Here is a 19829-nt window from a genome sequence, read left to right as displayed (position 1 = left end):
CTGGTAGTGTGATGACCAGAACCGTATGCAATGTTCCAAGTGTGGTCTAACTAAAGTTCTATAAAGCTGCAGCATAGCTTGTCTATCCTTATACTCAATACTATTCTTCCAATGAAAGGAAGCATGCCAGAAGCCTTTTTAACTATCTTTTCTACCTGCACTGCCACCTTCAGTGATCTGTGGACCTGCACACCCAGCTCCCTCTGAATATCAATATTCCTATGGATTCTGCCATTCACTGTATAATTTCCACCTGTACCTGACCTTCCAAAATGCAACACCTCATATTTGTCCTGATTAAACTCCATCTGCCATTTTTTTCTGCCCATGCTTCCAATTGATTTATATCCTGCTGTATCCTCTGACAATCCTCCTCATGTTCTGCAACTCCATTAATCTTTGTGTTGTCCGACAACTTACTAATTAGACCAGCTACATTTTCCCCCAAATCGTTTATATAGATCACGAACAGCAGAGGTCCCAACACTGCTCCCTGTGGAACAACGCTCCATTCCGAAAAGCATCCTTCCACTGCTACCCTCTGTCTCCTATGACTAAGCCAGTTCTGTATCCATTTTGCTAGCTCACCCCTGATACCATGTGATGTCACCTTTTGTACCAGTCTGCCAAGAGGGACCCTATCAAAGGTAGTAGACAACATCAACTGGTTTTTCCCTCATCAATCATCTTCGTCACCTCCTCAAAAAACTCAACCAAGTTAATGAGGCATGCCCTCCTGTGCAAAAAACCATACTGTCTATCACTAATAAGTTTTTGCTCCTAAATGGGTATAGATCTTGTCCCTGAGAATCTTTTTCAACAATTTGCCTACCACCAATGTGAGACTTAATTAATCCTGTAATTCCCAGAATTAGACCCCAGGAGTATCACAAGTCACTGATAGATAAAGGTACCTTTAAGGGAGCTATTTTTCAGGCAGTCTGTACATGCTGGTGGCTTGGTTCTTCTCCCTCAACTGTTCAAATTTTCCCAATCTTATACCCCAAAGCATCGGATTGTGTCATTAGCTTTTAATATTGTCAATGCGTTAAATTCAAGCTTGATTGGAGTTTAGTTTATTTGGGGGTATTATTTAAACTGATTGTCCCAATTCAAATTTGTTTTTGTCTCTTGGCAACCAGCCACATTAGCTGCTGGACCAAAAGGTTGTATTATATCTTATTCAGAACACTTGGTGTAGTCAGGTAGTTTTTAACTCTCTTAGAGGTACAGTACACCCACATCTTCATAACATCAGTAATTTGTTACCTTGCCTCCCTCAATATTCTGGGACAGATCCCATCAGGACCCTTAGACTTATCTACCTAAATATTTTTTAAGATGCACAATGCCGCTTTGGTTTTAATAGCAACTTGGCTTAGAAACTCGACTCACCCTCCCCTGAGATTATCTCCACCAATTCCTTCTTTTTAGTGAATACCAACACAAAGTGTTTGTTTCGGACCTCACCTACCTTGCTACCTAACGATTCTGTACCAAGCTCTAAACAGAGATATCTGGACAGATGACCAAAAGCTTAATCAAAGAGTTAGTTTTAAGGAGAATTTTGAAAGTAGACAGTCAGCTAACAAGGCGTTACGCTTCAGGAAATAAATGCCTGAGCTTAGGGCCTCAGTTGTTGAAAACACAGCTGACAATGGTGTAGTAGTTAAAATTGAAAACATGTCGAGGACCAGAAATGGAAGAGTGTAGATATCGTGAACATTTAGCTAGTTGAAGGATGTTCCAGTGATAATGAGGAGGGAGGTATTCTCTCCTGCTAACCATGAGATAAGCTCTAAACCAAAACAAAGACAAGGTGGATTGGTAGCAGCAAACTACCTCATACTGGTAGAGGTGGCCAGTACCACAAAGTACTTGGAGTGGTCATCTTTGAAAATACCATACCCACGGTTCACCATCACCTTCTCCAGGGATGATCAACAAGGCAGTAAACAGAAAGAAAGAACATGGAGCACAATTCCCAGCTGCTAATCCGTTCAACTAACTGGGAACAGCAGGCAATGGAGGTTTTAGAATGGCTGAGGTGAAAGAAACAATGTAGATGAAAGGCTGCTACCTACATTTTTCCCAGTTTAATTTGCCAAGACCATAGAGGAAATCTCACACATAGATTGTAACCTACTCAATATAGTGCTGTAATGGGGCTACACAAATTAAAATCATTTGAATTTTCTGACATACTTTTCTATATTTTGCAGTTTCAAGCACTACTATGTACAGTTCACTACTATGTATACAGTGAAACAAATCATTAACTTACGTGCGACTTTAGGAATCGACCCAAACCTCTTTGAAGGTGAAAGAATCCCTATTTAGGGTATAGAAAAAATTATTCCAATTTAATCCACCAATTATTGTCTTTTATTTGGCAGAAGAGTATATTAGCTTTAAGTTTTGAAAGTAGCTTCCTCAAACTATAAGGAAACTGAAAATTTTCAGTCTAAAAAATAAAGAATTTTGCTTAACAAATGTTCACGTTCCCATCACTTAAAAGGAGAAAACCTCTCTCTTCTTTGAGCTTGCCAACTGTTTTTAATGCTAATTAATATAATGGTAAATTTTTTGCCCTCTATATACCTCAATGATGATTCTTCAATCTGCTTACTTGAACAGCCATTGTGTAACGTACCCTGCTCATTCACACTACAAATTTCCTAATGAGATTGACACATCAGCCCAGACACCAAAAGTCATAGCTAAGCTGATTTAAAACCCACTAAAGGTCAATGAACTGTTGTAAGTTAAGTAATATTAAAATGGTGTTCATCAAGAGTGAAAACAAAATCTACATCCATTTCCTTGGAATTTCTATGGATCATCTGCCAGAAATACAGTGGTTAAGCCAAAACAACACATTGGAGATTCAACTCCACTTTATTCAACTGATTAATTTAAGTAGAACATTATGAACTGATAACTTCTTTGTAATATTACCTTTGTACACCAATCCTTGAGTAGCAAGCATACTTGCAATAGATAATGGCAAAGCTGAAAACAAGAAAATTCATAACAGTGAAATTCCATTCTGTCAAAACCAACATCAATCAAGGATAATCATCCCAAATACAATGTGTGCAGGGAGCTAATGTTTCATGACTGAGGGAAAGAGCTTGAAGGAAATTTCCTGTTTTATCTTCAGATTTCTTCCTTACATCAGAAGAGGGGTTATGGGGCAATGCCAGTGTCCTTGCTTCTAAACCAGAACTTCAAGATTCAAGTGACTGCTCAGGACATGATAGCCAGACAACCTGTGCCATAATGCAGCCAAGCAGCTTGATTAACAATCAGGAAGCACTTCAAATGTTCCGATGGCAAAGAGTGAGCACAAGGGAGATTGATGGCCTGTTCAGAATCATGAGGTAATTACACTGCAACAGCCTGTCTATGTTAAAAGACTCTAGAGGCAGAGTCCTGGCATGTTCAAGTATTATCCTTATTCGGAGGGACTATCACTCTTACACTTGATTTATTTTAACCCATGTAGAACAGAACTCAAAAGGGCTGGAAGACAGCTGTAACTGGAAGTAACACATGAACTGCAGCAGTTTAAGAACTAAGTTCACCATCACCTGCTTAAGGGCAACTACGGACAGGCAATAAATGTTGGCCCAGCTAGCAACTCCCAGATCCCATGAGTGAATTTTTTTTTAAAAACTGAGAGGGGGTGTGCATTGGTGAGTAGGTCAGATAGGTTGGGGGTGAATGGGCAAAAGTTCTGAAAGTTTCAGGAAATCATCTCTTAGTTGTAACCTTCTAAGTTTTACCCAGTATAATTAAGTGATAGACAGCCACCCTGCTCTCACAGAGGCGAGTTAACAGTTTAAATTTATCACATAACTAGCCTCTGAAAGTAAGAATGCAGATGAAGCAAGCAAATGGTATGTTGGTTTTCAAAGCGATAGAATTGAAGTACAGAAGCAGGGATGTCTTACTGCCTTGGTGAGAATTGTGTGCAGTATTGGTCTCCTTATCTGAGGTGGGATGTTCTGGCAATGAAGAGAGTGCAACTAATGTTTACCAGACCGATTCCTATTATGGTAGGACTGACATACGTAGAGAGACTGGACAGGACTATATTCACTGGAGTTTGACAGAATATTGCAGGATCTCAAAGTAACCTATAAAATTTGAACAGGACCAGACAGGTTAAATGCAGGAAGGATGTTCCTGAAGAGCAAGGGGTCCAGAGCCAAAGGTCTCAGTCAAGGGTTATTAGGATAGACCATTTAGGATTGAAATTAGGAGAAATGTCCTCACACAGAGGCTGGTGAATCTGTGGAATGCCCTGCTGCAGAAAGCAGTTGAGGCCAAAATGTTGCATGTTTTCAAGAGGGAGTAAGGCATAGTTCTTAGGACTAAAGAGACCAAACAGTATGTGAAGAAAGCAGGAATTGGATACTGAGTTGGATATTCAGATATGGCCATATTGAATAGACGAGCAGGCTCAAAGGGTCAAATGGCCTATTCCTCCTCTTACTTCCTATGTTTCTATGATGTTGAAATCTTGAGATTTGATCCTGCAAAACAAATTATCTGGTTGGGTAGCTTTCTTTGCTAATGGCAGTAAGTGAAGAAGAGGGTCAGAAGCACTCTTTGTGAAACATGAAGAGCAAAAGGATTACTAACTGGCAACACACCTATTCCCAAATCATTCATGATCAGAATTTCAACAACTCCCAAATCCTATATAGCAGCAGAATTCCTCACCCCAGAGTGAGGAATTGCATCCTGTGCAGGTTCAAATACCTCCCCCTGCTCTGGGAATTAGATCCTCCTTTTCATCAAAATCTGCTGGCCCCTTTCACAAAGTCAGAGATTGGATCCAGTTCGTCCTGCAACCTCTTCTCCAGTATTCCTGTCCATCTGGAAGCCAATCAGGCTGACACTCGGGCAGGAAAACTGCCACTGATGTACCAAACACACAGTGGCCCAGAGTTTCCAACTGTTAACCAGAGAACCCACCTCCACTTTTGACAAGTCACAAAACTAAATCTTCCCCCTATATCTCCACAATTATTGTCAGAGATCAGTGGATTATGTAAATATGACAGGGTGCAAGGTCAATAGTGTAAAGTCCAGAGAATCACAGTAAAAATAATTGTATGAAACAGATCTACACAGTAATCCCAATGAGGAGTGTACATTCTAACCTGGTTATTCATAGAATTATAGTTACTTTGACCTGCTTAGATTTGCAAAAAACATGGACAAAAGTGAAAAAGATCAACAAAGGGTGTGACAAATGATCAGAAAATAAGCAAATAAAACTTGCCTCTGTACCAGAAGCTTTCACTCTTGCATTCCATTATAATCTTGCCAACTTTCTCATAATTAGGTCCGTTCACATATCCATCCTGTGTATACAAAGTCAGTTGCTTAATCAGTCATAATTCTGTTGATGATTGAACTGTTTTACAATTACAGCTATCAATAAGAGGATAATAAAAAAAGGAACAAAGAACAAAGAGAACTTACAGCCCAGGTACAGGCCCTTTGGCCCTCCAAGCCTGAGCCAATCCAAATCCATTGTCTAAACCTGTCACCCAATTCCTAAGGATCTGTATCCCTCTGCTCCCCACCTACTCACGCATCTGTCCAGATGCATCTTAAATGAATCTACCCGTGCCTGTCTCTACTGGCAAATGCATTCCAAGCACCTACCACCCTCTGTGTAAAGTACTTGCCGTGTGTAACCCCCTTAAACTTTTCACCTCTCACCTTGAAAGCGTGATCTCTTGTTATTGAATCCTTCACCCTGGGAAAAAGCTTATCTCTATCTACCCTGTCTACAAAATTAACTAAATCATTTCTCTGATAATATTTCCATATCCTGTAGTACTTGGTCATCAGTTTCAATACTCATTAGTTAGCTTATTCTAAATTAGGGCTCCAAACCGATACAGATCTACACCCACTTCTGTCCAGCTCTACACTCACTTCTGTCCAGCTTTTGGAGAACCATTTTATTGCATTCCTTACTGTGTATTTATCTGACAACTATTGAAATTGTGGGAGAACGTCCTCGTTCTCCATCCTGCTAGAACTGTGATTTCCCCACCATCCGGTAGTATTTTTGGACAGTGTTAATAATTCAAATTTATTTTTAAAAGTGCGTATTTTCTGATGAAAGAAGGGGACATTGCAATTAATTTTGGATTTCCCCAGAAAAGTAAATTCATGGACCTATTGTTGTTAGGTTCTTTTCCCGAGGTTTCACACACGAGATGCAATTCGCACACACCAACTTCTGCAAACAGTTAGAATTTATTAAAGTCTGTACAAGCTAGGTGACCCCCCAGTGACCCTCTTCACAGGCGTGAAAAGTTGAGTCAAAAGAGGCCCCGATCAAAGAAAACACATCCCCTTTATAAAGGTCAGTTGGTAATGCTTACAGGTACTCTGGCCATTCTCCCTTCGCCTCCATAACCATATGTTACCCAGGCACAATGGTAGAATGAGAGCATCCTCAGAGATGTAAATGCCATAATCCCGGGGAATTGTTATGCAAACTATTTCCTGACTCTATGATTCCCCAAGATAATGTAGGTGTGATTTGCCCTAGTTTTGGGGGATGGCTATGAAAGCATTTCTGAATGGAAGGGCCTGAATGAGAATTTAATTTGATAATAACACGAGAGTAGTAGTAAATGGCTGACCAAGTGAAGTGAGAGTCATCCACGTTTCCGCATGAATATCGATCCCCCCCCCACACACAAAGATAAGTACAGTTTAATTCTTTAACATTACATTAATGTCCAGAGAGATAGTACAATTTATTTCTTTTTAGAAATATTTTTATTAGAAACCTTTTTAAATCTTTTACAAAACATCTATACACAAAAAAAGAATAATAGCAAAAAACAGAAAAATAGAAACAGTACAACAAAGTAATATCACGATATTATTAGCAGTGAACAACCTACTATTCCAACTTAAACTAAACTACAAACAAATTAAATAAAAATTAAATTAAACTGAATTCAAATTAAATTAAATTATATCTCACTACTTTATTCTATTTCAGTCATCACACCTCCATTGAAACTCCCATCCCTGGGAGCACCCAACATTGTACCCGTATTCTTTCTCCCCCAGCCTCCCCCTCCCAGCACACCACGGGCACCCATACCGATTCCAACAGCTATACCGTGGCCCTAGTTAATTTGCTGATAAGTCTGCGTCAATATAATTTAGAAAGGGCCGCCACATCTTGTAAAACTGCTCCGTTTTGTGGTGCGCCATATTTGTGAGGTGGTCTTGGGGAAGATGTTCCATCACCAGCCTACGCCACCCCATAAGACCTAGTGGTTTTTCTGACATCCACTTCACTAAAATGTTCTTCCTCACACAGTGGATAAGAATGTTACACAGTCTCTTCCCGTCTTCCCCCAGAGAGGGCAAATTTGGCAACCCCAGAACAAAAAATATCAGATCCACATTAACTTCTATTCTTTAGCTCCCCTATTATAGCACTCTAGTATCTGTGGATCATACAACGTGACCAGAAGCAGTGTGTGAGAGTGCCTATACTAATTTTACATTTGAAACACCCTGATGATACTCCTCTCTTGAACTTAGCTAGCCACTCTGGTGCCATATGAGCCCTGTGTAAGATCTTCAATTGCATGGCCTGCGCTCTGTTGCATACTGAAATTTTCCTTACATTTCTCCATATATCTTCCCATACCTCCGATGAGATATCCTCTCCTAGCACTTGATTCCACATCCTACAGAGTCTTTCCACATCCCCTAAGGCACGACCTTTCTGTAAATGATACAAGAAGTTGGCTAACGTGGTGCCACTGTTTAAGAAGAGTGGTAAGGACATGCCAGGGAACTGTAGACCAGTGAGCCTGATGTCGGTATTAGGCAAGTTGTTGGAAGGAATCCTGAGGGACAGGATGTACATGTATTTGGAAAGGCAAGGTGAGGGACAGGATGTACATGTATTTGGAAAGGCAAGGACTGATGAGGGATAGTCAACATGGCTTTTTGTGTGGGAAATCATGTCTCACAAACTTGATTGAGATTTTTGAAGAAATAACAAAGAAGATTGATGAGGGCAGAGCGGTAGATGTGATCTATATGGACTTCAGTAAGGCAGTCGACAAGGTTCCCCATGGGAGACTGGTTAGCAAGGTTAGATCTCATGGAATACAGGGAGAACTATCCATTTGGATATAGAACTGGCTCCAAGGTAGAAGACAGAAGGTGCTGGTGGAGGGTTGTTTTTCAGACTGGAGGCCTGTGACCAGTGGAGTGCCACAAGGATTGGTGCTTGGGTCCACTACCTTTTGTCATTTATGTAAATGATTTGGATGTGAACATAAGAGACACAGTTAGTAAATTTGCAGATGACACCAAAATTGGAGGTGTAGTGGACAGTGAAGAAGGTTACCTCAGATTACAACAGGATCTTGATCAGATGGGCCGAGAAGTGGCAGATGGAGTTTAATTTAGATAAATGTGAGGTGCTGTATTTTGGGAAAGCAATATTTTAGCAGGACTTATACACTTAATGGTAAGATGCTCGGGAGTGTTGCTGAACAAAGAGACCTTGGAGTGCAGGTTCATAGCTCCTTGAAAGTGGGGTCGCAGGTAGACAGGATAGTAAAGAAGGTGTTTGGTATGCTTTCTTTTATTGGTCAGAGTATTGCGTACAGAGGTTAGGACGTCATATTGCGGCTGTACAGGTCATTGGTTAGGCCACTGTTGGAATATTGTGTGCAATTCTGGTCTCCTGCTTATTGGAAAAATGTTGTGAAGCTTGAAAGGGTTCAGAAAAGATTTACAAGGATGTTGCCAGAGTTGGAGGATTTGAGCTATAGGTAGAGGTTGAACAGGCTGGGGCTGTTTTCCCTGGAGTATCGGAGATTGAGGGGTGACCTAATTGAGGTTTACAAAATCTTGAGGGGCATGGATAGGATAAATAGACAAAGTCTTTTCCATGGGATCAAGGAGTCCAGAACTAGAAGACATAGGTTTAGGGTGAGAGGGGAAGATATAAAAGAGACCTAAGGGGCAACTTTTTCACACAGAGGGTGGTACGTGCATGGAATGAGCTGCCAGAGGAAGTGGTGGAGGCTGGTACAATTGCAACATTTAAAAGGCATTTCGATGGGTATATGAATAGGAAGGGTTTGGAGGGATATGGGCTGGGTGCTGGCAGGTGGGACTAGTTTGGGTTGGGATATCTGGTCAGCATGGACGGATTGGAACGAAGGGTCTGTTTCCATGCTGTACATCTCTATGACTCTATGACTATGATTATACTGACTAAAAGAGCACCTGTACACTTTTTTCCACGTCTGACTTGTAACACTGAGCCAGGAGCTTGGTCTTCCTGTGCATATAATCCCTTATCTTAAAGTACCAGAAAAGGTCCCTATTAGACAATCAATATTTCTGACTTAACTGGCTAAATGATATCCAGACTTCCCCCTAGAATAAATCTCCTAGGAAATAGATTCCCTTATTCTCCTATAACTTAAAGCCGGAATTCATTGCCACAGGTTTAAACCCTTGGACTCCCACCAACGGGGTAAACAGTGAGATCTAAGACCAAGTGCCCTCATCTTGCATCATTATCCTCCAGGCTTTCACTGTATTTAAAATGACTGGATTCTTACACTGCTCTGTCACAGGTTTCATCTTATCCATAAATAATAGATTAACTAGGGGACTTCTCAACTGCAAAGCTTCAACATCAAGCCAAATCGACTCCGAATCCCCCTGTACCCAGCATTAACATATGCTAACAAAGCGCTTATCTGATATTTCTTCAAGTCTGGAAGATCCACCCCTCTCTCACCTGCAAAGGCTGCAATTTGGTAAATTTAATTAGAGGGTGCCTGTACACCAAATATTAGACCCTAACCAGCCACTGAACCTACGTAACACTCATCTGGATAGTAACAACAGGAGCATCTCGCGGGGCACAGCAGGCGGGGAAGAATATTCATTTTAATCAGGGCTATTGGGCTCAACCACGATCTCAGTAACCCCTCCCACCGCTGCAAATCCTGTTTTATCCTCTCGAATAGTTGTACATAGTTAGCTTTATACAGTTGGTGGAAGGAAGGGGTAATGAAAATTCCCAAATACAATAAACCTTTCGACAACCATCTAAACAGGAAGTGCATTCCATCCTTCAGATTAGGCACCTCCACTAATCCCCCCACCAGCATGGCTTCCGATTTTGTAAAGTTAATCCTGTAGCCCAAGAAACTGCCAAATAAATTAAATGTTTGAATCAATCGAGGAATGGACTTCCCCAGATTGGCCAAGAACAAAGGAACGTCGTGATCTTATGCTACCGCATTCCCTCCCTTGGCGCCACTATTTCAGGATCCCTCCTGATAGCCTTGGCTAACAGCTCAATTGCCAAGGTGAATAACAGCGGTGGGAATAACCCCTGTCAATTACCTCTCCCAATATTAAGAGTACCTGACTTAGTGCCATTTGTAATGACTGCCATCTTAGGATCATTTTACAATACTGCAACCCATCTGGCAAAGGATCCCCCCAGACCAAAGCGCTCTAGGACCCCAAACAGGTACGGCCATTCTACCTGGTCAAACACCTTTTCTGCGTCTCGGGAGACCACGAGACCCGGGATCAATCTTTGCTGGCATACCTGCACTATGTTCAGTACCCTCCTGATATTGTTGGAGGAGCAATGGTCCTTAACAAAACCCATCTGATCTTCTTTTATAATACGGGGCAGGATCTTTTCCAATCTTAGAGCCAGCATCTTGGATAGGATTTTAAAATCTACATTCAACATTGAAATTGGTCTGTATGAGGCACATTCTTCAGGGTCTTTCCCCTTCTTTAAAATGTGGGTGATATTAACCTCCCATAGAGAAGGCGGCAGACAATACTGTGTATATGAATAGCTATAGATCCCCAGAAGTGGCTCCACCAACACATTTATGAATTCCTTATAGAATTCACTTGGGAATCTATCTGGCCCCGGTGCTTTGCCACCCTGGAGATGCCTTATTGCTTCCTGCACTTCCTGTTTAGCAAAGGAGACCTCTTTTTTTGCCACTTGTGTGTGCAATGAGTCAAGAGCTGCCCAGAGGGCTGTGACCTGCTACAGCTTGACCAAAGAGGGCCTGTTAATAATATGCTTCCTCAGCTATCTGCAGCCAGGTCTCCAGCATCCATTGTTGTTCCTCCCTCTGCCTCCTTCAAGTCGCTGAATATGAAATGATCAGGTCTCGTAGATATGCCTTAGTGGCCTCCCAAAGTATTGCTGGATTACAACCTGAGTTGATATCCGAAAAGGCCCTGAACTCTCTTCTGACGTACTCAACAAATTTGCTATCCCTTAACAGGAATGGGTCCATGCGCCAGTGCCCTGCATCCATTCCACCACCCTTGATTTTAACATCTAAATACACTGGTGCATGGTCCAAGATAGCTATATTCCCAACTTTGCACACCAATGTTCTGACCAAACCATCAGTTGGCATTAAAAAACATGTTAATTTCCGTATGGCACTTGTGTAGATTGCAGTAGAAAGTAAAGTCTCCTCCATTAGGGTGGAGATGCCTCCACACATCCACTAGTCCCAACTCCTCACACATGTCCACCAACTGCTTAGACTGCACAGGTGTACCTGCTGGGCCCCTTGGCACCCTGTCAACCTTGGGATCTATTAGGCAATTAAAATCCCCCTCCTATGATTGTGAGGCACACCCTAAGATTCATTAATTAATCAACTGCATCAATTAGAAATTTAAGAGGGTGCGCCGGGAGACAATACACATTCAAGATGCCATACTCAATGAATTAGAGCTTTAAGAATGATGAATGTCCATGTTCGTCCTTAATTTGCTCAGTTACCTGAAAAGGGAGGTTCCTTCTTACCAATATAGCCACTCCTCTACTCTTACAGCTGGAGGAGGATAAGAATACCCTGTCTTAACCCCCCCGCTGCAGTTTCAGATGTTCCTTGTCAGTTAAATGCACCTCTTGCAGTAGGGTGATGACCACCCTTTTCTTCCTGAGGCTTGGCAGCACCTTTCTTCTTTTAATGGGGCAGTGGCTCTCTTTTACATTTCAGGTGCACCACCTGAATAAATCACTTGCCATGTTCGTCCAATGCAGCCCGCGGCTTCCCAAGAGGAGGTGGCTTATCTGAGGTGTTACGAGAGTCAAAGACATTAATTCTATGAAGTCTAAAAACTATTCCTATAAAAACTACTACAACTTAAAAACTAATCCCTACATTTAACTGAAGCAAACACCCAAATAATCCCTAATTCACTAGAGATCTTCCCCCTTGCCCATAGCGGGCACTTCTCCCAATCCTTGTTACCGTCCCAACTCCCTCTCGCTGAGGCCATGCCCTAGGCCCAGGCAATTCACAGATGAGGAAAACCTGTTAATTACAATCAGAGAGTTAACAATGGATGCCCATCCCCCCTCCCTCTCATCTTAACCACAGATATATCCACGCCCAATACAAAAGCAAAACGACAACAGTAAAGAAAACAGGCCCCAGATAATACCCAACCAATCAATATATGAAATAATTCTGGTTTTACATCAAGGCGATATGTGTAAAGCCAATAACCACAAAAAAAGGGGAGAGACAAGAGAAAAAAAGGGGTAATAAAGAAATTTCAAAAAACCCATACAATTATCCGTAATGATGCCCCTCCCCTCCCATCCTGACTCAACTCCTTTAATTCAGAGAATTCACAAAGTCCTTCGCCTTTTCTGCAGCTTCAAAGTTATATACTGTCCCTCCATAAGCGAAACGCAACACGGTCGTGTACCTCAAGGAATACTGAATTTTCAGGTTCCTTAATTCTTTCTTAACTCCATCAAATGCCCTTCTCTTCTTAATTAGGGCTCCCGAGAAGTCCTGAAAAAATATTATTCTCGAGCCTTTGTACATTAAAGCCTGTGAATTTCTTCCCACTCTTCTTGCTGTTCAATTACTAACTGTTTTTCTTTATAATACAGGAATTGCACTAGGATCGGGCGGGGGCGCAGATCTGACTCGGACCTGCGCATTGTGATCCAGTGGGCCCACTCTATAAACAACAGGCCCGACTCCAACTCCAGCCCTAAGGACTTCGGGAGCCACTTCTCCAGGAAGCTGACAAGGTCCTCGCCTTCCTGAAGACCCACAAACTGTAAGTTTTTCTTCTATTTTTATTCTCCAGGTCGTCGACTTGTTCCTGAAGGACCCGAACCTGGTCTTCCGGTGCTCCCGAAACCTTCGCCACGGTCTCCAATGCCGCAGTCCTCTTCTCTACTGCCTCTACTGTTTGGGTCCAACAATTGAATTTCCTGCTCATGCTTTTTTCAGCATGGTAGATAATGATTCTACTGCTGCTTCAATCTTCTCTCAGAGTTTGCCAAACTCCGAGAGTAAATGCTGCAGTCCCATTAGATCCAAAGCGGCCGCCACAGGAGTTTGAGCACTGGCTGCAGACACCCCCCAACTTAGTAGGGAAGTGCTCTATTTGCTGTACTCCTTTAGGCCCCTTTCCTTTATTCGATTTCATTCTGGCCTTAAAGCTGTCACACCACAGTTTTAGCAGCTCCAGACATTCAGCAAGTTTAAATTCGCTGTTTTTTTCTCCTGGGGGTGGTTGGTGAGGGGGGAGGGGTAAAGGTCCACCTTGCCTGGGGGCATGGCACAGAGCCCAGCACAGCAGACCACTCAGATCGCTACCATCTTGGATCTCCAACAATTTAATTTTTTAACATTACATGGTCTCCTGTCTTGTAACTTGGAAGTATACGGAGAAATTACACCATGGAGCAAACCATCGGTGTCAATGATTTCAATGGAATATTATGTTGTCTGTACTCTATCTTTACTGTCTATAAGATGCCAGTGAAGTGAATGCCTCATGGTAGGAGTCACATATCTGTGACAAACCAAGAACGACAGTATTTCATTTCTAGCCCAACCATTCCCCATCTCATAAAAGAAAAACTAAAATAGAATTGATTATCATTTACACTGTGAGTTGCCCAGGTTACAATTGTTCTCATGTACTAGCAGTTTGTTAATCTCATCGGTCTCAGAATTTGCATTGTACACATGGCTTTTAAATTATGCCAGTCTCTTAAAAGGTATGAGTACGTGATGTCATTGACAGTTCATCAGGGTGATGTCCTTCTCTGCAACCTGTCATTTCCATGTCACTTGTTGCCACAGTAACTGCTGTTGTTCCATTTCTGTTGACGAGGTGCCATGGGACTCTGGGTTTGATGGTTGATCCATCGTCTGTGCAGGTGGAGAGTTCACAACTTCCTGATTGCCGCTTACATTGAAGGACCATGTTCTTCAGTTCGGTTTATACACCTGTGTTGAAGTTGTATGTCTGGCTGTTCACATCTGCTGTGTACAAATAACAACTACCTATTGAAGATCCTAAGTTACCACTTGGACTGACTCTTGCTGACAGCATTTAATGTCTGTACCCTGATTGACTCTCCAATGCTCAATTCTGACAGCGGCTTGGCAGTTTATCAAAATGAAATTTGGCTTTCTGCTGTTTCACTTTGACTTTTGTCATTCTTGCCTGTTACTACTTTGGACAGCAATCATTTTGGTTGCTATTGGAAAAACAGTGTATGTGTGACATGATCCTAGCCTTTGGTCTGGATGATTTTCCATGCTGTTAGTGTTTCTTCACTTGAGGATTGCCTTGTATTTGTATAATTTCATTATGACCCTTTTGTCATTGTCACTGCCACCTCAGCCTTTCCATTTGATCAAGGATAGTGTGGAGCTGACATGTGGTGTTGAAATTCCTAATCTATTGTGAAACTTGTGAATTGCAAGCCACAGGATCTCATCACAATGTGTAGAACATTAGAAGTGTGAACACGTGTGTTTTTTGGCATCAACAATCGCACTGGTAGTCACTGAATTGAGCTGGTCCATGTGAAAGTATGAACCGGAAGTGCCAATGTTGGACGGGGGTGGACAAAGTCAGAAGTCACATGACACCAGTACTTCACCTGATTACAATAAACCTGTTGGACCATAACCTGGTGTTGTGTGACTTCTGGTGTTGTCTATGTGCAAGTAGTCAGTATATTAGTCTATGATGACAAGATACTCAGTTCCTTTGAGAAGGTTTACTCCCAGCTTCATCCATGATCTGTTTGGGATGTTATATGTCATCAGTAGTTCTTTGGCCTGCTTAGCAAGTGAAGAGGTGTAATCTGGCTGAGTTCATGAGCTGGGTGTATGTCTCTGATCGCAAAGTGGGAATATTAAGATGAGGCCAAAAATCTGATGTCAGAGAGACAATATAGGGTCGAGTAAGTAATTAATATGGCAAGTTTGGTAAGATAGGATGAGGTGAAAAGGCAAAGTCATTCAGACTTAACCAAAAAAAGTAAGATTCTGCCCAATATTACAAATTCAATGGAGTACCATGTAGTCTGTATTTTATTAGAGCTGATGGTAACTACCTGCAATGAATGCCTCATGGTAGATGGCTAATAATTAAGGAAAGATATTGCTACAGCTTTTCAATCCTAAATAAGTTTGCCCATTCAGCTGACTTCAGCTTCCACTTTTTGCGTGAACAGACAATTCCAATTATGTTCACCTAACATATTCTCTTATTATTTCATCAATATTTCCTTTGCCCAACTCTAAAGTCCGAGTTTTAGTCCCTCCTAGCTTAAAGCTTTATGGTGCTATGTGAATAAATACATAGTTAAAATACATAGTAATGCAGAACCTGACTGGTAATTCCTGCATATCTAGTATGATGCAATGGCTGAGGATACATACACAGAGCTGCAAACGTGAAATTTGATCTGTGAAGTGGAAAACTTTAAAAATTATTTCTTTTGATTAAGATCTACTTCATGCTGCAACAGACGCGTTGACATTCATGTTTTGTTTTTAAAAGATCAGTTTTACAGTTCCTTATAAACACAACGAGCTGACTGCGCACTGAGTGAGCCCAGGTTAGTTGTCAGTACCCTCGCCTTGGCCTTGCTCAGTTTCGCAGCCCGAGCCCAGAATACCTTCGCGCCACTGACCATGAACCTGATCAAGCCGTTTCTTGCAGTTTGTCCGTCCCGTCTCCATCAGTTTGGTCACTGTTCGCTTCTCCTCAGGGCTGATCCGAGCCAGGTACAAGACAGGGTGCCACCAGATGCCCGACCCTGGCTCTGCCTTTGACAGTGCAGTAAGGACCCCCACCCACCCACCTTTCAGCAGAGAGCAGGCGGCACCACAACCAGCCCCACTGGATCGCCGCTCTCCAGCTGAGGTTTCTCCCGCAGCGGTGAGAGTGTTCACTCCTGCTCCGACTAACAGCGGCTGCTGCTTCTCCAGCCTGGTCTCAGGCCGGTATTTATGGACCAGCCTGAAGAGCTGTGTGTCCAGGTCCTGAGTGAACTGCTTCATTGCTGGGGGCACCCTCAGGTGCTGGGACACAGTGGCCCTTTAACACTGAAGCCGCACACGCCGAGGCCATTTCACAGACTACCCCAGGTCCCTCTTGTACTGGATACCCCGACCAATTCCGAAGTGCTTGCTCCCTCTTCTCGAATAGAGGGGGTTCACAACCTTTTTCACCTCACGTTTCTCCCAAAGACGGAAGCGGGTGGGACCACCTTCTTGCCCTTGACTTTCTTTCCTTTCAGCATGGCGGAGAGATTGAACTTTCACCCATCTTGTTCAATGTTTAAAAAACGCTACTTGTTCTCGAGAAATAAATAGTATGAAATTCTGCTGCAGTTACACTTACCTCTGAGTAGACTTCACAAGCAATTTCAGACCTGTGCTTTACTCGATGTGATATTAATCATCTCTTTACTTACTTGCTGCGGAGTTGGTGCAGGTTCTTGGTTTAGAGGAGGTGAAGTTTTGTTTGACATTGTTGTTCTTTCTCAGCAGCTTTCACTCAGCCAATACTAAACTGCGGAAAGCTAAGCGGCGACTTTCTCTTCCTGGTTTCATTTCTGACTTCAACACTCGGCTCCACCTCTTTCATACCTCCAACCTCAATTCCTTTTTCACCCAATGTCAACTTAATGTGTCATAGAGTCATAGAGATGTATAGCACGGAAACAGACCCTTTGGTCCCATTTGTCCATGCCAACCTGATAACCTAAATTAATCTAATCCCATTTGCCAGCATTTGGCCCATATTCCTCTAAACCCTTCCTATTTACATACCCTTGTAAATGTTAGAATTGTACTAGCCTCCACCGCTTCCTCTGACAGCTCATTCCATATAAGCACCACTCTCTGCGTGAAAAAGCTACCCTTTAGGTCCCTTTTAAACCTTTCCCCTCTCACCTCTATGCCCTCCAATTTTGGACTCCCTCACCTGGGGAAAAGACCATGGCTATTCAACCTTAATATGCCTGTCATGATTTTCTGAACCTCTATAAGGTCACCCCTCAGCCTCCAGTGCTCTAGGGGAAACATCCCCAGCCTACTCAGCCTCTCCCCTATAGCTCAAACCCTCCAGTCCCAGCAACATCCTTATAAATCATTTTTGAACCCTTTCAAGTTTCACAACATCCTTAATATAGCTGGAAGACCAGAACTGAATGCAATATTCCAAAAGTGGTTTAACCAGTGTGCTGAACAGTCGCAACATGACCTCCCAACTCCTATAATCAATGCACTGTCATTCATGTTTCAGTGAATTTGAGACATCGAAAAGTTTAGCGTTTTCTTAATACAGCTCAAACAAATGTTGATGCTGTTTATAATAGCTTTTAAATGAAGTCAAAATAATTATTGTCTCTGAGGTATTTTACTCAGAGGGTTTAAAGTTTGCAAAGGTAAATGTGATCTTCCATCACGTTATACTGACACAATCCTCCAGAAAAAAGCCTCCTATGCCTTTTGTGAGAATTATAAACTTCTGACTGTGACTTATAAGGTAAATTAGAGCTATGACTGTGAATCTCAAAGGCAAATGTTTCTGATCTTGCTCCACTGTATTGCCAGTATACCCAATAAGATGAGATGTACTGACGATAATAAAATATTTATACAGGACATTTAGTAGAAATATCAAGATGCTTAAACAGATACAAACAGATCAAAATCATATTTTAATAAAGAAATCAAAGCAGAGGGAATTCAGACATGCTGAGTTTCAAGAAAGTAAGGTGAGGTTGAATGGTTGCTACTTTAATGCTAGGAGTATTATAGATGACGCAGATGAATAAAGGACATGGACTGACGTGTGGAATTACAATGTTGCTGTCATCACAGAGACATAATTGAGTGAGGGGCAGGACTGGCAACTCAACATTCCGGGGTATAGGGTCTTCAGGTAGAATAAGGAAGGATGTGAAAAAGAAGGTGGTGTCACATAAGTAATTAACAAGACAGTTATTACAATAAGGAGGGATGATGCTTTGGAAAGATGTTCTTCTTAGTCAAAAAGAAAAGAGAGGTAAGTATAAGCTTTAGGAAACTGAAATCAGACAAGGCCATTGAGGAATATAAATGATACAGGATTCAGGCTAAGAGCACTCTTTCAGTGAGTACTCTCTATCATTTGTTGGATGGAGGTTCCTCGGGTGATAATGAGCGATTATGGGAGGTTTGGGAGAGACAGTTAGATTAGATTCCCTACAGTGTGGAAACAGGCCGTTCGGCCCAACCAGTCCACACCGACCCTCCGAAGAGTAACCCACCCAGACCCATTTCCCTCTGACTAATGTACCTAACATTACGGGCAATTTAGCATGGCCAATTCACCTAACCTGCACATCTTTGTGACTGTGGGAGGAAACCAGAGCACCCGGAGGAAACCCACACAGACACAGGGAGAATGTGCAAACTTCACACAGATAGTCACCTAAGGCTGGAATCAAACCTGGGACCCTGGTGCTGTGAGGCAGCAGTGCTAACCACTGAGCCACCATGCTGCCCCTAGGGATGGAGATCACTCCGACAACTTGGGAGGACATTTGTAAGAATGCGAGGAAGTTTTCAATATGTAATAGGACCCGTGCTATGCAGCCCTTCATAGGCTCATCTGGCCCCAAATTGTCTTGCAAAATTTAAGCCAGCTGTGTCATCAATGTGCCCCAAATGTAAAATGAATACGGGTACCCTCACTCATTGTCTGTCGTCCTGCCACAGGCTCCGTACATATTGGAGCGCTGTGGCAGGAGTAATAGAGAGGGTCTTGGGGACCGAAGTCAAGGTGGACCCGATTTCTCTTGGGGACCGAAGTCAAGGTGGACCCGATTTCTCTTCTCCTGGGTTTGCCGAATTTATCTCCTTTAGATGTACATGGGCAAAAGCTTTTCAGCATCCTTAATTTTTGTGTGAGGAAGAACATTCTGATGCGCTGCATTTCTGAGAACACCCCCGCCTCCCCCTCCCCCTACCCCTCGGGTCTATCGGGTGGCATAACTTAATTTTGGAACACATTCCTTTGAACTTTCTTGCAAACATGGTGCACCACAAAACTGACAATTTTATAAAACATGGCAGCCCTTTTTGAATTATTTGGAAGCAGATCTGTCCGCCATTTAATTAGGGCTTTTGTCAAGCCATGGTGGTTTGGTTTAATAAGCCTAATTTCCTGAGAGGAATAATTTTGAGCAAACGTGAGTTTAATAATTGATGCTCTCAAAGGTTGAGAGCTGAGATCTTGTTATGCTGAGCGACATTATTTATTTACTTATTTATTTATTGATCTGTAATAAGCATAGTTGTGAGTTCTTTTGTAGAGTAGTATATAGTTGGTTTATTGTTTATTGTTGTTTTTGTTGTTATAATATTATATTTTCATATTTTTGTAATTTTATAATTAAAGAA

The 19829-nt window shown here is 42.2% G+C and overlaps 1 protein-coding gene across 3 annotated transcripts in view; it reads right to left on the bottom strand.

Annotated features, from left to right (window-relative positions):
• The window catches only part of ociad2 (OCIA domain containing 2), a 33568-nt gene extending 16567 nt beyond the window's left edge, over positions 1-17001 (bottom strand). For all 3 annotated transcript variants that reach the window (XM_043691178.1, XM_043691190.1, XM_043691184.1), the window contains exons 1-4: positions 16853-17001; positions 5297-5378; positions 2959-3012; positions 2285-2332 (exon numbers count right to left, since the gene is read on the bottom strand). In XM_043691178.1, coding sequence (XP_043547113.1) covers positions 2285-2332; positions 2959-3012; positions 5297-5378; positions 16853-16909 — 241 coding nt within the window. In that variant the 5' untranslated portion in view covers positions 16910-17001. The remainder of the gene's footprint in view (positions 1-2284; positions 2333-2958; positions 3013-5296; positions 5379-16852) is intronic.
• Positions 17002-19829: the final 2828 nt, after the last annotated feature.

This window comes from Chiloscyllium plagiosum, chromosome 1, assembly GCF_004010195.1.
Source record: "Chiloscyllium plagiosum isolate BGI_BamShark_2017 chromosome 1, ASM401019v2, whole genome shotgun sequence".
Classification (NCBI taxonomy): Eukaryota; Metazoa; Chordata; class Chondrichthyes; order Orectolobiformes; family Hemiscylliidae; genus Chiloscyllium; species Chiloscyllium plagiosum.
Note: the sequence above shows the minus strand (reverse complement) of the source record. Positions and strands in the feature narration are given on the sequence as shown.